The sequence below is a fragment of the Ornithorhynchus anatinus genome, chromosome X1 (assembly GCF_004115215.2).
Source record: "Ornithorhynchus anatinus isolate Pmale09 chromosome X1, mOrnAna1.pri.v4, whole genome shotgun sequence".
NCBI lineage: Eukaryota > Metazoa > Chordata > Mammalia > Monotremata > Ornithorhynchidae > Ornithorhynchus > Ornithorhynchus anatinus.
Window position 1 is genome coordinate 75,313,702 of NC_041749.1, and position 14,491 is coordinate 75,328,192.

At 43.7% G+C, this 14,491-nt stretch overlaps 1 protein-coding gene across 1 annotated transcript in view; it reads left to right on the forward strand.

Moving 5' to 3' along the window:
- Window positions 1-13,901, forward strand: part of TKT (transketolase) — a 32,287-nt gene extending 18,386 nt beyond the window's left edge. Inside the window, exons 6-14 of the mRNA XM_029051160.2 lie at window positions 363-481; window positions 3,646-3,839; window positions 4,867-5,031; window positions 5,891-6,047; window positions 10,361-10,491; window positions 11,567-11,650; window positions 11,839-11,932; window positions 12,841-12,963; window positions 13,576-13,901. Of these exons, the coding sequence (XP_028906993.1) occupies window positions 363-481; window positions 3,646-3,839; window positions 4,867-5,031; window positions 5,891-6,047; window positions 10,361-10,491; window positions 11,567-11,650; window positions 11,839-11,932; window positions 12,841-12,963; window positions 13,576-13,751 (1,243 nt within the window). The 3' untranslated portion in view covers window positions 13,752-13,901. The remainder of the gene's footprint in view (window positions 1-362; window positions 482-3,645; window positions 3,840-4,866; window positions 5,032-5,890; window positions 6,048-10,360; window positions 10,492-11,566; window positions 11,651-11,838; window positions 11,933-12,840; window positions 12,964-13,575) is intronic.
- Window positions 13,902-14,491: the final 590 nt, after the last annotated feature.

Here is a 14,491-nt window from a genome sequence, read left to right on the forward strand (position 1 = left end):
CATTACTTTAGGCCAGTCACTTCATTGCTTTCATTGCTCTGTGTTTGCCTGTGAGGTAAGAGTGATGCTATCCTCTCCCCCCGAGGTTGTGAGAAGTTATAATGTACATGTCATGCTTTGAGTTACATTGCAGAAATGAACACCTTGTTTCTAAAACATTTAATAGAGTCCTTTGCACCCACATCCCCCTCTCCATATGATATTGTATCCTGCGTGTGAAATATCATTCTGCGTTCCCAGGTCGCTTCCCCTGCTTTAACTTTCGTAGCCTATAGTAGCAGTTTGAAATGATACTCTCCTGACTGCTAAATTGTATGATCAATAGTAATCTAGTAACTGCTGGTACCCTTCTCTGTTCCCAGATGGCATGCCATTGTAGTTGATGGTCACAGCGTGGAGGAACTGTGCAAGGCCTTCGGCCAAGCCAAACATCAGCCAACTGCGGTTATTGCAAAGACTTTTAAAGGTCGTGGAATAGCAGGTAACTGGCGCACCCATCTCTTTGAAGTTTCCCAGCACATCTATCTGTAAGCCCCTAAAGGACAGAGGCCAGACCTGATTAACCAAACTGAGTGACACTCCCTAACACATAGCAGCAAATGAGGAAACACTTTATCAATGCTTTTGGTTTTTTTAAAATGGTATTTGTTAAGCATTTACTATGTGCCAGGCACTGTAGTGAGCCCTGGGGTAGATGCAACCTAATCAGGTTGGACACAGTCCATGTCCCACATGAGACTCAGAGTCTTAATCCCCATTTTACAGAGGAGTTAAGTGATTTGCCCAAGGTCACACAGTGGACAAGTGGTGGAGCAGGGATTAGAACCCAGGTCCTTCCGACGCCCAGGCCTGCACTCTATCCACTAGACCACACTGCTTCTCTTGACATATATGTGTATGTGTGTGTAGTTACCCAGGCTTTCACAAAACCTGAGTGTGTGGGTGTGTATGAATGTGTGTGCGCACACTTAGACTTACCATTAACTAAAATCAGTTAGTGCACATTGCTCACTTTTTACAGTGGGCGTAAGTCTTTCAAGCAACTGTGGTTCATTCATTCATTCAATAATATTTATTGAGCGCTTACTATGTGCAGAGCACTGTACTAAGTGCTTGGAATGTATAATTCAGCAACAGATAGAGACAATCCCTGCCCATTGACAGCCTTACAGTCTAACTGGGGGAGACAGACAGACAAAAACAATAGCAATAAATAGAATCAAGGGGATGTACATCTCATTAACAAAATAAATAGGGTAATAAAAATATATACAAATGAGCAGACGAGCACAGCGCTGAGGGGAGGGGAAGAGGGGGGAGAAGCAGAGGAAAAAGGGGGGGTAAAGGGGGTTTAGCTGAGGGGAGGTGGGGGGGGCAGAGGGAGCAGAGGGAAAAGGGGAAGCTCAGTCTGGGAAGGCCTCTTGGAGGAGGTGAGCTCTCAGTAGGGCTTTGAAGAGGGGAAGAGAGTTTGGTGGAGGTGAGGAGGGAGGGCATTCCAGGACAGTGGGAGGACGTGGGCCAGGGGTCGACGGCGGATAGGCAAGAATGGGGGACAGTGAGGAGGTGGGCAGCAGAGGAGCAGAGCCTACAGGGTGGGCTGTAGAAAGAGAGAAGGGTGGAGAGGTAGGAGGGGGCAAGGTGATGGAGAGCCTTGAAGCCTAGAGTGAGAAGTTTTTGTTTCGTGCGGAGGTTGATAGGCAACCACTGGAGGTTTTTAAGAAGGGGAGTGACATGCCCAGAGCGTTTCTGCAGGAAGATGAGCTGGGCAGCGGATTGAAGAATAGACTGGAGCGGGGAGAGACAGGAGGAAGGGAGATCAGAGAGAAAGCTGACACAGTAATCCAGCCGGGATATTGTGAGAACCTGTACCAGTAGTGGTTCCATTTATTGTATTTATTCTCCTCTAGTCTATGTTTATTGTGGGACAGGATCATGTTGATCTACTCTATTGTATTGTACTCTCTCAAGTGTTCAGTACAGTGCTCTTCAGACAGGTTGCACTCAGTAAACACCATTGATTGATAGATTGGGCAAGTCAATGGAATAAATAATAAATATCCCAGTGCCTCAATAATCATCTCTAGAAATGTATTTATTGCCAACTTGTTATTTGAGATCTTTTGTAAAGCACAGTTTTCAAAGGGGCTTGGGTAAACAGAGAGGAATATAAATCAGGGACTTCGCTTTAGGCACTTAACGGGATTTGCTGTTTAAAGCAGAGTGTTCAGTGGAGTGCCCTGACCCCTGGAGGGATAAGTGCCCTCTTCCAGTACCATCTGTCTTCTCCAGCCCTGTTTCCTGAGGCTTTCACTTTGCTTTCAGCACTGAGCCCCTCGGAGGATTCATGTCTCAGCTTTGCTTGGTGAAGGTTCTTCTTGGGCTCCTGGCAGTTTTGAATCACTGAGGGGCGCGGGGAAGCACTCCATTCCCTGAGACTGGTTTCTCCAACCACTGATTAAAAAAAAATGTATTCCTTAAATGATGAGAAACTCCTTTAAAAAATGAATCAATAAAAAAGCTAGAAATGCCGTGCGGGAAGCATTCTACTTTTGATTATGTTGTTGAGAGGAAACAGGTAGCCTTTGTACTACAAATTTATCCTTTCTTGTCCATAATCGGGCAAAGGGGTGTTGCATTCTCAGTGGAATGAGTGATGTCACATTAATGTGTGTGTGTCCAGTCAGGTTGCCTGCTTCATTGAATATTGCTTTATATTCCTGCCAGCACAGATTAGGAAACTGTTTCTTTCCAATGAGACAGTATTTATGGCTGTTGAAATTCATAGTTGCATTAGGAGATTCTGTTATAAAAGAACGTTCTGTATGAAAAGCTTCAGTTGACCTGAAATGACTGGGCTTAATTTCTCTGAAAACCAAATGCTCTTTGACCTCTGAATTGTACCTAAGGCAGAAACGTTCTTCCTTGACTCCCACTCCTCAGGTTGAGAAGTAAGTCTGAAAAGTGATAGGACTTCTCCTGTATTTTCTGTGTGCCTTAGTCATACTTTTGCGCCTGGAAGGAATTTGAAAATTAGTATCAAAGGTCAACCTGGGCCTTCCCTCTGCCATCCATCTAGGAGAATACCCACCGGCTCCAGAATAACCAAAAAAAAGAGCGATCCCCCTCCCCAAAGGTTATTTGTTTTGTTTTTTGTTTTGTTTTGTTTTTTAATCTTTCACTAGAGGACAACTATCTGTAATGGTTATGTGGCTGAAATTACCATTGAGGGCCATCCATCAATCAATCAGTGGTATTTATTGAGCCCATACTGTGTGCAGAACACATTACTAAGCACTTGGGAGAGTACGGTACAACAGATTTGATAGACATGTTCCTTCCCTGCCCACAAGGAGCTTATAGTCTAGAGGGCCTGCTGAAAAGTTTAGAAATTGGAAATGTAAACTGCGTCAATTTTCAGGCTGTATTGGCGGTCACCATCTTTACTTTTGGCCCAATTAAAAATTGATCTGTGTATGACAAATTAATGGATCTGTTTTTATCAACTCTTTGTAAAAAAATTATATGCTTCATGTTTCTGTGTCTTTGTTGAACTCCTAACCTGGTTTATTGTATGTCTGTGGCAAACATCTGTAGGATTTTTTTTCTTTTCTGCTCATTCTGTTCTTTTCTGTTTTCTCTCCCCAGGTGTTGAAGATAAGGAAGCCTGGCATGGAAAACCCCTTCCTAAAAACATGGCTGAGCAGATTGTTCAGGAAATCAACACCAAAATCCAGAGCAAGAAAAAGATTCTTGCTGCTCTCCCAGAAGAGGATGCACCTGTAGTTAATATTAAAAACATTCGGATGTCATCTCCCCCAAATTACAAAGCTGGAGACAAGGTACCACAGTGCACTCCATCAGTAACTTACTTTTCAAATTACTTACTCAGTTACTCAGTCCCATAGGTGCCCACTCTATGGGGGCAGTGCAGATAATCACACCCCTCAGCTTTTTCAGCTGGATCCTACACCGCCTCATCTCAGGTCTCTGAAAATAAATAAGAGTTTCAGAAAATCAAGGCCAAAAAGACCCAAAATGGTGGTTTCCTGGCCAAAGAACTCTTTGAAGCCCATCTCTTCCCAGTCTTCATCCCCCACTAAATTCTCTGCCCCTGTTTGTCCCTCCACTCAAAGTGAAAAGTTGGTATCTGAACTCAGGTTCCACCACACTCGATCGTGTTTTTTTCTCTGGGCTGAGTCATTTTGAACAAAAATGGGTGTACCCAGCATACTCCAATAATCACAATATTAGATAAATTGCATGTGCCAGGCCTTCAAAGCCATTCTGGAAAATCACTCAGGTATCATTTCTGTCCCTCCCCGATGCTTGCTCTTCTTTGAAACTCAGGAGAAAGTCAGTGACTAACAGCTGTGCCTCCTGGGCCTCACTTTGCTGCTGGCCATTGTCCTAGACATTCCCTGGCTAGGCTTACTTCTTTCTCCCCCTTTTTCTTATTAATCAATGCTATTTATTGAGCGTTTACAGTGTGCAGAGTTATTCCAATCTGTTAACCATTCTACCCATTTACTATTGAATGTGATTCATAGGTGATGTTGTTGATACTGCTTGAGAAATTCTGGGGCAGGTCCTGATCTCACAGCTATTTAGAAGATTGGACACATAAACCGTAATGCTTCATTACTACTAAAGGCATACCACCTAGGTAGCTAAATTTGGGGACAAGCAGTGGTGAGGGAAAGCTAATTTTTTTTTTGTCCTCCCATCTATAAAGCATGGTGATGATTTCATCTTTGCAATTTAACTTTGCCCTAAAAGACATGTCCATATACAAAATTGCTTGTAGAGGAAAAATAAATCCATAAAGGTCAAAAGAGTGAAAGCTCCACATTATTTTCTTCTTCTCAGGTGGCCACCCGCAAGGCCTATGGAGTGGCTCTGGCCAAGTTAGGGCATGCCAGTGACCGCGTGATTGCTCTGGATGGAGACACTAAGAATTCTACCTTCTCTGAGCTCTTCAAGAAGGAGCACCCTAACCGTTTCATCGAGTGTTACATTGCTGAGCAAAACATGGTAGGTGCCTGCTGAAAAAATATACTTGGCTCCAGTGTCACTCACAGTTTGGGAGCTGATGTGGAAAGGCAGTTCACCTACTACGGACACTTTTGTCCCTTAGATTGAATTAAAGCAGAGTTTGATGTGCCAGGTCTGACCTGATAGCTGAAGTTTGAGGGTCTGGAAAGCAAAGAAGTGAAGGAAGAAGCGATAACTGGAAGTGACTGGGGAAGGGAAAAAGCAGTAAGGATGAAGGGTGGGGTCTTAGGGTTGGACCTAGAGGTAAATGTCCTAGTTTGGGTCCAGAGCCATGTGACAATTCTGCACAACTTGTCTCCTTAGTCAACACTATGGAAATGGCAAGATTTGAAGATGAGTTGAATTAATCTACAAATCATTACAAGACTAGACTTTGTGGCCTTGTTGGATGGAAAGTCAGGAACTATCGCAGGGAAAGCTGATGAAATTGCTTTTGTTTTTCTGACAGAAGGACCAGCCCCCATGGTCAGATTAGTGATGCTCATAAGGTTTTGATCTGGGAACTCTTTGAGAGAGATCCTGCAGTTGGCAGTTGGCCTATTTTCATGCAGTGGTGAGAGGCCACAAGACTTGGTGTCACAAAAGCAAAGAACTCTGGTAGCCCAGGGAAGAAGATTAGAGGAGGCTAAGGAGATTATTCTGGCATTACTTCCTATGGATAGTGACTACCCAATCTGAGGGGCTAGATTGGTTATGCCTAGAGAAAAGAAAGCTGCTATCAGAGCCCTTCCTCATGTTGGTGTGATGTGAGGTACGAGTGTCCTCCGGGACCTAGCATCACCTTTGGAAAGTGGTGACTTTCTCACCGTGGGTTCTCCTCTGCTCCCCATCTCCCTAGGTGAGCATTGCGGTTGGGTGTGCCACACGGGACAGGACTGTGCCTTTCTGCAGCACTTTCGCTGCTTTTTACACCCGGGCATTTGACCAGATCCGCATGGCAGCCATCTCAGAGAGTAACATCAACCTTTGCGGTTCTCACTGTGGTGTGTCTATTGGTAAGTGGCAAGGGGCCATTGTTGAAGGCGAGCTTGCTGGAGGTGATTGATACCTCTTCAGCAACAGCCAGTACCCATTGGATGGCCAGCCCGGCAATATGATCTGTTCCTTTGGTTCTCTGTGTGATTTAGTTTGTTCTTCATAGATTTGTTTTGGAATTTTTTGCAAAGATTGACCTTCTGCTGGGGTTTTAGAGGTCTGTGACTCATTTAAAGATTTTGTCTATGGCTGCTTTTCTCCTTCGGTTATTTGGAACACAAGGGACAACTTGCACTCCAGTTTCTCCAAGAGTCTTTGTCATATGTCAGGGAGAAAAAGACTAGGATGTTTGTGTTTCATTACTTGCCATATCTTGGGAGTTAGGGAAGCGCTGATTCAGTCTCATTTTCAAGACAGCCAAGCTGAAACTGCTTTGCTGCTTTCAAATGAAGGCCGTGTGTCTCTGCATTAACTCTTTTGTGTAGAATTAAGCCAACCAAGGAGTGGCAGGAAAGGTTCTCCATATGAGTAACTTTTCTTTCATGAGTTAAGACTTGCATTCATGCAGAAGTCCAAAGTCTCAAGTTCCAGAGGAGGAGAGCAAAAGCAGCAGGGAGAGGTCACATGGTTTTACAGTTCCACCCCTGATTCCACCCCCTGGGCAGGGCTGCTGAAATGCTGGCCGCTGATTCTTCTTGATAGCTTTACCTCCCAGCTTCTTCGCCTAAGATATTATTCTGGCAGTAAATTATAGCTACTGTCAGTGTGGTCTTGAAATTACCATTGGCAGCAACTTATATAACCCCGTTCACATAATTTACCTTCTCAAACATATCTCTAAAAAAGTTCCCCTTCAAATAAATAGTGCAGCAGTTTAAAACAAAATAAGAAACAAAAATCTTTCCAGACCCAACCATGGTGTTCCACATTTGCCTTGCAATTTGCAGTATTTTTGACATGCTTGAGCCTGGAAAGACCTCAGTTAAATAGATCATTTGACTGAATAGACCTTCTGTTTCCAAGCTGAAGACAGACAGCAGGATTGTGGTGAATGCTTCCTTTTCTGTGATCTGGAATGGCTCTGGAGCTCGGAATAGTGTTGGTACTTCCCTAATAGTCTGTGGTATCTGCACAGTCCAAATGAGCACGTGATTGGAGAGCTCGGCATCTGGCTCGGCCAGTATAGAAACAGTCTAAAACATCATTTCTTTGGAAAAATTTAGAGTATAAACGAGAGTACAGAGAATTCAAAGCTGACGGTCTTTGATCCTCAAGACTGTAGTTTATGTATAAATACTTTGACGGGCCTGGGAGTCAGAAGGACCTGAGTTCAAACCCCAGCTCTGCCACTTGTCGTCTGTGTGACCTTGGGCAAGTCACTTCAATTCTCTGGGCCTCAGTTACCTCATCTGTAAAAAGGGGATTAAGAGTGTGAGCCCCATGTGGGACAGGAACTGTGTCCAACCAGGTGCTTAGAACAGTGCTTGGCACATAGAAGCACTTAACAATTACCATAACAATAATAATAATAACAACTTCCTCTGCCGCAGCAATTATTGAGCACCTACTGTGTGCAGAAGGTTATTCTAGTTGTTGGGGACCATACAATAGACATCAAATAGTGGCCCTTGCCCCTAAGAAGCTTTGCAATCCAATGCGGTGAGACAAGCAGACATAAAATTGCCAAATATACAGTAGGTAAACAAGTAAGAGAATGGGTACATATGATAAAAATGAAAGTAAGCAAATAAATAAGCAGCTATGAACATGATTGCTGAAGTGACCGATGCGGTGACATGACCAGGAAAGGGGGAATTAATCAGGGAATGCCTCTGGGAGGAGGTGGCTTTTAAGGCACTTTTTGAAGGAAGTATGTGGTTCGATGAAAAAGAGAGGTGGGGGAGGGAGAGAGTTCCCTGCAGTGGGAAGGATGTAAGCAGTGGGTCATAGGTGGGAGAGTTTAAAGCCAGGTACAAAAAGAAGGTTTCCTTGGGAGAAGCAAAGAGTGTGAGCTGATTGTAGTAGAAGAGTGGATTAGTAAGAGGGAGATAGCTGATGAAGAACCTTGAAGATAATGATTAAGGGCCTTTATTAGAGACTGAGGCTGTCTTCGTATGCAAATTATCTGAATAATTGAAGTCTAAAATTACATTTTGCATACCTTGAGGCCAAAGTGGAAAGTGTAGACCTCAACTATACAGTTTATTTCCCTGTATAGACCTATGTGTCTAAAAATTCTAGGTCCAGATTGATAGGCTGTGTTTCCATTTGTATTTAGCCTGGCTCTTTCAGATGCTGATTTGATAGTTTTGAGACTTCTTGATTCCTTACTCATTAAATTATGCTAGGTCACCCTGAACTCCTCGCATGTGTGGGTTTTAGACTTTAGCCTTGGAACACTGTAATCATGTCATTATTCCGAATGCCAGTAGTGTTCTAGTTTACAGAAATGTGTTTTAGTTTTCTAGTTTTCTACTAGTGTTCTACTTTTCGGAGAAACAGCATGGCCTGGAGAAGCACTGTGGCCTTGTGGATAGAGCACAGGCCTGGGAGTCAGAAGTACCTGGGTATTAGTCCCGGCTCTGCCACTTGTCTTGTGTGTAACCTTGGGCAAATCACAACTTCTTAGTTTCAGTTACCTCACCGGTAAAATGGGGATTAAGACTATGAGCCCCATGTGTCCAACCTGATTATCTTGTATCTACCCCAGTGCTTAAGTACCTGTCACATAGTAAGTGTTAAATAAACACCATTAAAAAAAATGTCCCAAAGCCACATAGCTACATAGCTTCAATCCTAAACCATACAAGTGAGCCATACACCAGGTGCCTAATATGTCAACACCGAAGAATGTCTGGCTTGTAATTTAACTACTGAGCTTGCCTTGAAGAGGAAGAAGTCTGAAGAGGTCATCCTCTGAGGGAGATGAGACAAGAAATGGGACAGTGTAGTAAGAGGAGATGGCAGAATGGCAGAGGGTGGAGGCCAGGGAGTAACTAAATTTAAATTAGGGAGAGAAAGGATGATAGTAGGAGGGTGGAAAGAGAGCAAGGATTGTGCGGAAGAAACTTTCCGCATAAGGAGACACAGGGAAAAAGAGACACATGTGTGTGTGTACACATCCACGTGCACACACACACTGAGAAAGGAAGGAGGTTAACACGCCAGTTTCTCCTGAAGCATTTACAGATTGCTATGCACTTTATTGTTTTTTCTGACCATCTGAATGTTGGACTCCACACATTAAATCTAACCTGTTATATGGGAAAAGACCATTTAGTGCACTGCAGTAGTGATTAACTAAACAGTCCCCAAATGGTCCGTAAGTGCTCACTTTAACAAATGGGAGAATCTGATTTTTCCTTATTTTTTTAAGCATGTGAGTGTGTCTGATCAAATCTTTGGGATGTACACACATATATAGGAGGGAAAGAAAGATAAGCAAAGGAGAGCATGTGTATAAACCCACATTCTATGTTCAATTTGGGGTAACCCTTTTATCTTCAAACACCATCTCTTGGAAAATTGTCTTCATCTTCTTCCCTTTTCATTTTTAGTCACTTCGTATTTTTTAATCAACCAGCAGATTCCACCAGGATGTGCATTACTGTTTGGGTGTAAATTAGGTCATGCTGTGCCCTATGGTATGTTGGGACAGGGCTGATTATTTTGTCGTTATTCTCTACTTTTATTTGTCCTCTTTTAACCCTAGATTTTTTCTTTTAGCCTCCTGTCTCTTTTATCCATTGTTTTTGATTTCAAGTTAAGGAAAAGATATTTCTTAAGCAGGTAGATTTTTCAGGTTCTCCACCGACCTTCTATACATGCCTCAACTCTAGAACAGAATATTAGTACTTCAGAGCTAGTTAGAAGCCCCCACAGGCAGAAGTTCCCACCTCTTTAAACACCCCTTTCCCTCCCCATGCTCTTTACCTCTGTTAATTAGTACCCATAATTATCAATTGTGAACAAAAGGAGAGCAAACACCTAGATTAGGAAAGGATAAGTAAGGATAGGAGGCTTTTAAAAAGAACTGTCCTGCTCCTACCACCTCCCTCCCATCCTTCCTTCTTCCCTTCCCCTTGCCTTTCACTGTGACAGCTGGAAGCAGCTCTCAGTAGGGTTGTTCAATTGGTTAAGTCGTCCTTAGGCAGAAGTCATTTTCCTCTTCTTCGTTAGACTGTAAATTCTTCCAGGATAGGGACTTTATCTTGTATGTCTGTGTATCCTTATAGTGCCTGCTACCAGTGTTCTGCAGACGGTTGGCTCAGTCACTACTGCTGAAAACTTGATGATGAACCATTCTCTTTTGTCCCTTTCATTTTCTTCATAGGTGAAGATGGGCCATCTCAGATGGCCCTGGAAGATCTGTCTATGTTCCGATCTATTCCAAATTCAACTGTCTTTTATCCAAGTGATGCAGTTTCTGCTGAGAAAGCAGTGGAATTAGCTGCCAACACGAAGGTTTGTCATTGTCTTGACTCTATTTATTGCTATTGTTCTTGTCTGTCCGTCTCCCCCGATTAGACTGTAAGCCCGTCAAACGGCAGGGACTGTCTCTATCTGTTGCCGACTTGTTCATCCCAAGCGCTTAGTACAGTGCTCTGCACATAGTAAGCGCTCAATAAATACTATTGAATGAATGAATGAATGAATTACTGGCTGCTCTTTCTAGGTTGGGTCTATGTGGGGTAACGTATCTTTTATTCAATGCAACTGGTGGCTAGCTTTAAAGTTGCTGGCTCAAATTATCTGGTTAATTTGTAGGTTTAAACCCATGCTAGTATTCTGAAGTGGAGCATGGAGTCCAATTGTTGGCCCTGAGGCATATTTGTTGAAACCACCCAGACAGAAATTTGCCTATCAATGTTCTTCAGTGTTGAAGGCCCTCAACCAGCCTCAGCAGCAGCCTGTCCCAGTGTTTACCACAAAGAAGATTATCCCCTTCATCTAACTGAACTCTTACTGCAATTGCAAACCCTTCTTTGGTCTGCCCCTTGTGGGCATGGAGAACAGCTGGTGACAATTATCCTTGTGATGTCCCCTCATTCTGAAAGTCAGCTATTAAGCCATCACTGAAAGCAGTGACACAGAAAGAGAAGAAATGATTGCGTAAAAAGACTCTTGGTTTTGTTCTGAAGGGCAAATCCCAATATGGGGATCTAAATTACAGTCAACCTGCCTGCTAACCAAATTTTTCTTCCCTGGCCTATGTGAATGGAAAAGATGCCAAGATTGCAGTTTACCTGGAAGGATAATAATGTTTTAAATCTTAATTAGACCTAAATAAGGCAATCAGGATGTTCAATTGCCTGTGCAGCATGAAAAGAGGAGAAGAACGTTAATCATAGAGAAAATGGCAGGGTCTGAGGAAAGCACTATTTTGGTTGCTAAGACAAATAGGCTGAGATGCGTTGGCAAAATAAAGTGGAAAAGCCTGAAACAAAACAGTGCATTTCTGGGAAGTTTTTTGAATGAATTGGTTAAATCAGTTCAGTTTCTGTGATTTATGGTTCCTTTCCTTTTCTTTCTGAATCAGGGCATTTGTTTCATAAGGACCAGCCGCCCTGAAAATGCCATCATTTATAACGGCAATGAAGATTTCCAGATCGGACAAGCCAAGGTCGGTAGTGTCCCCGGGTTTGTAGAATTGGGAGAAAATAAACCCAGCACCTGTAAGAGTAGCGCCCCTCCCCTCCTGCGCACACACACACACAAAACTAAACCCTCTCTTCCCGAATAATAGAGAAAAAAAAAATCACATAGAGTGGGTAAGTTACTGCCCTACTGCCCTGGTTCTTTCCCTTCTAGGTGATTTTGAAGAGCAAGGATGACCAGGTGACTGTGATTGGTGCAGGAGTGACTCTCCATGAAGCACTGGCAGCTGCTGACCAGCTGAAAAAAGGTAAAGAGAGAGATTTTATCCACTTGAGAACACAAAGTAGCCATCCAGGTTGCCTTTGCTGCCTGACCTTTTGGGCCTGAAAAGACCTTGCTTCTTCCAATGAAAGAGTTGGAGGATTGACTCCACATGGGTATGGGAGAGCAGCTTTAGTGGGCTGAGGGAATTGACTGTAGAGTGACGTTGTGAGATGAGAGGAGAAGGTAATGTGTATGTTTTCTCAATCTCCAACAACCTTGTCATGTACTAGAAATCACAGAGTAATGTCCCTTACCTCAGGGACTAACTTTCCCCTTCCAGCTGATACTAGATAAATACCTACCAAGAAGCATCATTCCACTACAGGGAAGTGGTACATTATTTCTTAAGGAAATACAGTCCTCTAGATTGTAAGCTCCTTGTGGGCAGGGAATGTGTCTACTAAATCTGTTATATTGTACTCTCCCAAGTGCTTAGTACAGTGCTCTGCAGACACAGTAGCACTCAATAAATGCTATTGATTTATTGATTGATTGGAAAACTATTATACAGCCTGGAACATCCTAGCTGCAGCCAACATGTTTACTTGGGAAATCTAGATGCCCATACATCAGACCCCGGTATTCAGGGAGGTGACCAACTAGTAAACCACGTTCCCAAACTTAGGGGAAAGCTGTGATTGTGGGTCAGATGACTTTGCAGAGCATAGACATGATGAAATAGCAGCAAAGGTGCTGAGTGAAATGTGGGAAAGAGCCTCTGTCTGAGAAAGGGGGAGGTGTGCTATTCTGTTTTGGGGAGCAGCAGAGAAAAGCCCATTTGTAGTGACTGAAACTATATGTGCGCGCGCACACACACACACACACACGCCCCCAACCCCCCACCCCCGGCATTATGTTCCTGCATAAGAACTTTATCTTTTTCTCTTCTAGAAAAAATCAGCATTCGAGTGATTGATCCCTTCACCATCAAACCCCTGGATAAGAAACTCATCCTCGACAGCGCAAAAGCAACCAAAGGCAGGATCCTCACTGTGGAGGACCATTATTATGAGGGTAAGTAAGGCACCATGTTGTGAGGCTGTTGATAATCTCAGGCTACTGTAATTTTCTGCAGTCCCACTGAGACTAAATATAATAGTCTGATGTAGTTTTGATCAGCTCTTGTGGGTGAAGGAAGGCGGAAGCCCAGCAGGTAACAGAACGTAAGTGCCTACTTCCCTCCTCGCACCCCAAAATGCATTTTAGGAGCCTCTTTAGACCACAGGGAATGAGAGAGCGGGAAGAACAGACAGAAACCAGTGGTGGAGAAAAGAGGGTTGGGAGCAAGGATTATGGAAGAATTTGTGACTCTTTTTGGCCCAGGGGAAAATAGAAGGCAACTTTTGGAACATGGCAGACTGCAAAATGTCAGTGGGCTAGGTTTAACAGCATTAGGTAGTAACACCAAATCTGGCTATTTCTTTGCAACACCACTCTCCTTGGACATCTCTTCCCCCCCGCCCCCTCCAACCCCCCATTCTGCGCTATAGAAGGAGAATAGCATTAAAGATTTCCAAAACAAGACCAAGAGACAGGAATATGTGAATAAAAAAACTATAGCCTCTCCGACCTTTAATAGAGAACCAAGGCTCAATCATCGATCCCATTTCTCTCTCCTTTTCCTAGGAGGCATTGGAGAAGCCGTGTCTGCTGCCGTGGTTGGAGAGCCGGGCATTACCGTCACCCGGCTGGCTGTAGCCCACATACCAAGAAGCGGGAAACCCGTTGAGCTACTTAAAATGTTTGGGATTGATAAAGATGCTATTATGCAAGCTGTCAAGGAAGCCCTGTCCAAGGCCTAGAGTATTCTCAGAGTATTCTCAGGGGTCTTTGCTTGCAGGGGCAGTGGAGATGGCAGGGAAGGGAGACATATTCCTTTAACTTCCCAGCAAAGATGCTTCAAATATATAGAGAGAGTGAGCAGACTAATAAAAATAGTGTTTTGAGAACAACCCTGCCTTGTATCAAACTTTTTCTTCCCAGGGGTCTAGCCCAATTGGGTGGGGGAGCATGAAGAGGAGTAAGGGGCTAGAATTGTTCAGCTGGGAGGGGAGGCAAGGGAAATCTGGGTAGGGCATGGTCGGAGCAAATTAACTGAGTAGAAGAAACTTCTAGAGAAGCAGGGACCATTATTGCAAGTGTTTAAGGCCCAGGAGGTTTGAAGACAAATGGTTTTCAGGAACCAGCGCTCTGCAGAATATCAATCCCCTGCTAAAGTCAAGGTACTGACCCTATGATCCAGGTTTCCTCTGGGTTGGGAAGGGTGAGACAGGATTTTTTCCTTTTATGATTGCCACATTACCAGCTTTCCCTTTGCTGTCTCACCTGTTCTTGGCTTCCTGTCTAAAGAGTTAGCATCCCATCCCCAACCTGATTTACCGCCAAGTGCTGCTGATCTGTAGATCCCAGGTCCCAAGTGATGACTTGTTGTGAAAAACCTCCAAGAAGGATAGCATTTTATTTTGAACCTCCAAAAAAGGAGATGATTGGGTCTGAAAATCTGCTGGATGGACAGGCCTCAGGACAGAGACCCTGGGTATCC